Source organism: Malurus melanocephalus, unplaced genomic scaffold (assembly GCF_030028575.1).
Source record: "Malurus melanocephalus ecotype Western Australia unplaced genomic scaffold, MMel_1.1 scaffold_955, whole genome shotgun sequence".
Taxonomy (NCBI): Eukaryota; Metazoa; Chordata; class Aves; order Passeriformes; family Maluridae; genus Malurus; species Malurus melanocephalus.
The window spans coordinates 3,328-9,205 of record NW_026624187.1 but is presented as its reverse complement, the minus strand read 5'-3'; the positions used below and the strand labels follow the sequence as shown (position 1 = coordinate 9,205).

At 58.5% G+C, this 5,878-nt stretch overlaps 1 protein-coding gene across 1 annotated transcript; it reads right to left on the bottom strand.

The window, feature by feature from the left end:
* Positions 1-2,351: 2,351 nt before the first annotated feature.
* EPOP (elongin BC and polycomb repressive complex 2 associated protein) lies at positions 2,352-5,621 on the bottom strand. Its single transcript, XM_057386338.1, has 2 exons — positions 5,181-5,621; positions 2,352-4,734 (listed from the first exon to the last, which is right to left on the bottom strand). Exon 2 carries the CDS (start codon positions 4,464-4,466, stop codon positions 2,424-2,426), a length of 2,043 nt encoding a protein of 680 aa, XP_057242321.1. The 5' UTR covers positions 4,467-4,734; positions 5,181-5,621; the 3' UTR covers positions 2,352-2,423.
* Between the last annotated feature and the right edge of the window lie 257 nt (positions 5,622-5,878).

Below are 5,878 nucleotides of genomic sequence, written 5' to 3'. Positions count from 1 at the left end.
TGGGATTTACAGAATATTTACAAATATTTACAGCCCCAAACCCATGCACGAGCGGCAAAAATTTAAAAGATCTCCACCCGTGCGTGTCCAAAATGTGATTTTTTTTTTTAATATAAAAAGTGATATTTTTAAAATCCGTATTTACACCGGGATAAAAATCCGCCCCGTCCTWCCCCCACCATTCCCGAGGTTTTTATCCCTTGGAAAAATAAAATTCCTGAGGTTTTTTTTGGGTTGTTCCTGGGAGCTGCGGGGCCTGGGGGTTGCGGGGTTTAAATATCTCAATTTCTATATTTATATATATACCCATGCATAGGATTTTTGTGTATTTATAGGATTTTTATATATTTATATGATATTTATATATGATTATATATATAAATATTAACATTAATTCCCAGCGCACATCCCGGGATTTTTTTCCTCCCGGCCTCCTTCCACCCCACCCGAAAATTATTCAAAATTCCCTTTTTTTTTCCTCTAGAAAATACATTTTCAACCCGACCGAGATTTTGAGGAGCAGGGAATGACCGCGCTCCACGGAAAAAGGGAATTCCAGGGAAAACGCCGCCGGTTTTTGGGATTCCCGAGATGCGCTCRCGGGGCCAAACCCCTCAAATCGGCTTTTCTCACTGGTTTTGAAGTTTCGGTGATTTTTTTTGAGGATAATGGCTCTAAAATCCGAATATTTCGGCGAGAGAAGCGCCCCTGCTCTGCTCAGCAAGGGAGGAGCGGGAGGGGGCGAAAAAACACCAAAAACCGAGCTTTTAATTTAAAAAAAAACAAAAAAAACCCCAAAAAACAAAACAATGAACGCTAAAAACCCAAACAAAACAAACACCGCTTTTAGCACCAATTCGCCACTTCCAGGGAAAGCAGTGCCCGGCAGATCCCAAACACGCTGGGCCTTTAAATCCCTTTTCCCCCCTTATTTTCCTTTTTTTAACGGGCTGATGGAATGACAATAAAATCCAGCAGGCCTCGTCTGAAAATTCTCCTTTCAATCCCGGGCTTCCCTTCCTTTTTCCCTCGCAGGAGGGAACGGGAGGGGTTTGATTTTTTGATTTTGAATTTTTGGGCTTGGGGAGGGAATTTTGGAGGGGAAGAAAAAACAGAAATTCCCAGGCGGGCGCTGCGGGGTCCCCAAGGCAGGCCGGGAATTTTCTGCTGGAAAAAAAAACCCAAAACAGCCACTGAAAAACAAACAAACGAGGAAAAAAAAAAATCAAACAAAAAACCCAAACCAGTTTTGATTTGGTTCAGGTTCCCAAAGCAGAGGAGGCTCCAGAGAGCCCGAGGGGATGGAAATCCCATCAGGAACAGCCCAGGAGTGGAAAAGTCGCGGCGGGATTTGGTTTCCTCGGCGGGGAAGGAGAGAAATTCCCGGCGCATTCCTGCCCGCATTCCCGCCGGGATCAAACCCCCGATCCGCGCCCTTTTCCCGGCCCCAAAGCTTTTCCAGACCCGCTGCCTTCGGGGATGAATATCCCACAAATTCCTCACTTTTCCCCTTTTCTCCCCCCTCCTCCTCTACTTTTTCTTTTTAATATTTTTTAAATTCCAGTGGAGCAGTTTCAAGTCATTTCCTCTCCAGCCCTCCCGGGTTCTTTCAACCTCACGAATTTTTCTTTTAAAAGTTGGGTTTTCCCCTCCCTGCTCCCGAACCAGATGGGAAAACATCGCCTTTAAGCCGGGATTTGGGAGAGCTGCTCCCAGTTTTCTCCGGGATYGACTCGGCCCGAGAAGGAAGGGTTGGTTTGGTTGTTGTTTTTTTTTTTTTTCTTTCCTGCGATCATTATTTCTCTCTGCATGGGATTATTCTGGTTTTATCCGAYGCDTTTTTGGAGGAAAAAGGGGGAAATAGTTCTGCTTTCTCCTAGGGTTTTTTTTTGTTTTTTTTTTTTTTTGGCGGAGGGATGGCGGCGGGAGCGCCTCCCCAGCCCATTCCCGGCTCTCCCGGCCCTTTCCCTGCAGTCGCTTCATCCCAAAATCCCTTTCCTGGGAACTCCCAGGCGCTCGGCAGCAGAGCCAGGGCTTTGGGGAGTTACCCGGGTTCGGCCGCGCGCTTTAACCTCATCCTAAACCGGATCCCAAAGCGCGGATCCCGCRCACCCGCGGCCCCAGATCGGCCCGGTCCATCCCGAGCGGGGCCTCCCGCGTTCCCCGCAGCCCTTCCCGCACCCTCCGGGCAGCCCCTTCCCCAGCGGGGCTGGGGGAACGCTGGGACCCCGCTCCGCACCCCCGCACCCCTCCGGGCAGCCCCTTCCCCTGCGGGGCTGGGGGACCCTGGGACCCCGCTCCGCACCCCCGCACCCCTCCGGGCAGCCCCTTCCCCTGCGGGGCTCGGGGGCCGCTGGGACCCCGCTCCGCACCCCCGCACCCCTCCCAGCCCCGGGAACCTTTGCTCCGCTCTCCCGCGCTCCTCAGGGATCCTCCAGGCCGCAGCCGCGGAATTTGAGGCTGGGGGGCACGGGGATGGCGCTGCCCCCCAGGTGCCACCTCCACAGCGGGTGCGTCTTGGACAGCGGCCACGAGTTCTTGGCGCCGAGGGACGAGGCCGGGCACAGGTCCCCGTCCGCGCCCACCACCAGCGCGGGCGTGCAGGGGAAGTTGCCCATCAGGCTGAAGGAATTGCGGGCCGGGGTCGCTTTGCAGGGAGCGCTTCCCTTCCTGGGATTCCTCCTGGGGGTCTTGGGCGGCCTCCCCTTGGAGCAGCTGCGCTGCCTCTCGGCCTCGGCGCCCCTGCAGAGCCGCCGGCGCTTGGCGCTCCGGTCGGAGCCGCTGCCCCGCAGCGCCCCGGGGCTCTCCGCTGCTGCCGGGGCCGGGAACCGCAGCTCCGCGCCCCTCCAGGGCTCCGCTCTCCCCGCGCCGCTCCGCAAACTTTTCCCGTCCAGGTTGAAGCCCTTGGCGTAGCACCACAGCTTGGATTGCCGGATCAGGCGGTCGAAGTGCTCCCGCCGGGGCTCCCCGGGGGTGGCGGCGGGGCCGGGGGTCGCCCCCAGCTCCGGGGGCGGCGGGGCTGAGCCCGGGCCCGGCTCTGGAGAAGGCGCCGGCCCCGGGGAGGCTCCGCTCGGCCGCTCTAAAGAGGCTCCATTGTTCGAGGCATCTTTGTGCAAATCCTTCCCTCCGGCGCGGAGCTCGGCGTCCCCAAAGCCGCGCTCCTTTTGTGGCGGGTCCCCCCCGGGGGTGCTGCTCGGGGAGGGAGGGGGGGAGGAGGAGGAGGAGGAGGAAGAGGAGGAGGAAGGGGAGGCCTCCTGCTTTGCGTAAAGCCCCGACTGAACCCCCGAGCCCGGCGCCGCCGCCGCCGCGCTCAAACTTTCCGAAGTTGTCGCTCGCGAAGTCCTGGCCCAGAGCTGCTGCGAGAGGAAGAGGAGCTCGGGCTCGGGGCGCAGCGCTTTGGCCGCGCTCGGGGGCAGCTCCGGCGGCCGCTCCTCCCCGAGGGGCTCCCGGGGGGGCTGGAAGCGGGGCAGGGCCGCCTGCCGGTACCGGGTGCTCTGCACCGAGTCCCCGCTGCACAGCGAGCTGCTCTCCGACTCCGAGGAGCTGCCCTCCTCGCTGCTGCACGAGCTGTCCCCTTCCTCCTCCTCCTCCTCCTCCTCTTCCTCCTCYTCCTCCTCCGAAGAGTCGCTGGAGGTGGCGGGGCTGGACGCGGCGAGGTCCAGGCTGGAGTCCGAGTCGCTGGAGTAGCCGGCGGAGGTGCCCTGGCGCTTGGAGCCGGGGAAGCCGCAGGAGCGGCCCTTTTCCTGCGGGAAGAGCCCCTTGGCGCAGCAGGGCCCCGGCCGGCGCCGGCCCGCGGGGGAGAGAGCTGCCGGGAGCGCGCAGGGGTGCGCGGCCGCGGGGCGCAGCAGCGCCAGGTCTCGGGGGACCCCGGCCAGGACCCCCGCCAAGAGCCCGCCCCGAGCGGCGGGGCCGCGATCCCCCCGGGCCGGGAAGCGCCGCTGGAAGGGCTGCGGGCCCGGGAGCGCGGGGGGCGAGCGGGGCCCGCCGGGGCCGGTTCTGCAGGGCGGCAGCAGCGGCGGCCGCGGGCAGGGGAAGAGCTCCCCGGGGCCCGGCAGCAGCAGCTGCTGCCTCCTCCTGCTCTTCCTCTTCCTCCGGCGGGGGCTGAGGCTCTTGCAGGAGGTGCACAGAGCCTCCAGGTCGGCCTTGGAGATGAGCGAGCACTTGACGGCTCGCGTGGGCACCGAGTGGATGGCCTTGAGGGTGCGCAGCTCCTTCAGGTCGCAGCGGCGGCTCTTGATCTTCAGCGTTTCCATCTTCTTGCTGATGGTGGTCCTGGGGATGTCCTTGAACAGATCGCTGAGCACCTGGGCCAGGGCGAACATGCGGGTGCCGTTGATCTGTAAGTAGCCCAAGTTGATGCCCTCGATCTCCTGGTAGCCGGCGTGGAAATCGCCCGGCCTGGCTTCCCCGCTGTAATCCATGGTGGCCGGAACCATCCCGAAGGTCCCTTCGCAGGTCAGGAACATTTTGCGAGGAGCTTTTACTTTGTCCCTTTGCGAGGGGGGCMCGGGAAATCAAGACATTTCTCTTTGCACTCCCCGATCAGACGCGTCCCCCCATCCCGGAGAGGGGGGAGGGGGAGGGGAGGCGAAAAAAAGAAAAAAATACGAGGAAAAAAAGAAAAAAATCCAAAGCAGCCGATCTCCCTTTCAAACGCTCCGGTCGAGGCTTCGCAACATCTTCCGAACACCCAATTCCTCCGCCTGCACCGGGGCTCGGCTCCTCGTCCGCCCCCTCCCCGGCCGAAACAAAAAAAAAAAGGGAGAAAAATYAAGAAGTCAAACATCGCTCATCGCCCGGGCCGCCCCCGCCCGCGGCCGCGCACCCACCTTCCGCCTCCAAAGAATGGCTTTTTTAGGGGTGGGGGTTGGTGGAAATCAGCGAGCGGAGCCCCCGCTCGGGGCTGGGCGGACAAAGCTGCGGGCTCGGGGGGCTCCGGGGCTCCCTCCTCCCCTCCCCTCCCCTCCCGTCCCCTCCCGTCCCCTCCCCGCGCTCGGAATATTCTGGGGACACCTCGGGAGCACCCGCGGGGCCGGGCCCGCCCCCTGCTCCGTGTCACCAAACCCCAACATTTCACACGCGCCCCCCGCCCCAAACCCCGCAGCCCCCGCGCACAATGGGGCCCTTCCCCGAGCCGCTTTTCCCTCCCTTCCAAAACACAAATAAATATTAAAAATTACGCTGGTTTCGAGGTGATGGCAGCGTGGGTGCCTCCGCTTTGTTTCCGAGGTTTAAATGAGTTGGTTTTTTTTTTTTTTTTAAATTATTTTTTTGGCTCCACGTAGGTTTGTTTTAAGAGGTCGCTGCGCCTTCCCAAATGTGGATTCCTCTGGGATGGGTGTGTGTACGTATATATTTAATAAAGCGTGAAAGATATTCCTTCTACGCGGCTTGTTCCAAGAGATTGACTCCGCCACGATTCCTCCTTCCGCTTATTAATTAATTGCCAATTACTGTATTGATTAGCCGGAATGAGCGCGGTGTCCACAATCACAGCGGCGAAGAAAAGCGGTGGAAAAAGAGTTTTAAGCGAGTTATATCGGGGTTTTTTCTCTCTCTCCTTTTTTACTCACACACCGTCTTTATTCACTTCGTGTCTTTCTTTCTTCCGAAATCTTTCTCAATAGGAAAAAAAAAACCAGAAATGGGAAAAATACAAAAAAAATGGGGAAGAAAAAAAGAAGACAAAATCTAAAAATAGAGAAGGAAAAGGAAAAAAAAATAGAGGGAAAATAGGGAATTGTCTCGCACGCCTTCGTGCTGCTAAACTTTATTTCCAACTTTAAATCCCAGGGTTTCTTCGGTGCTGAGCAGCATTCTCCCGCGATGTTTCCCCCCCAAAAAAAACCAAAAAACCAGAATAACCACCAAACCCGGG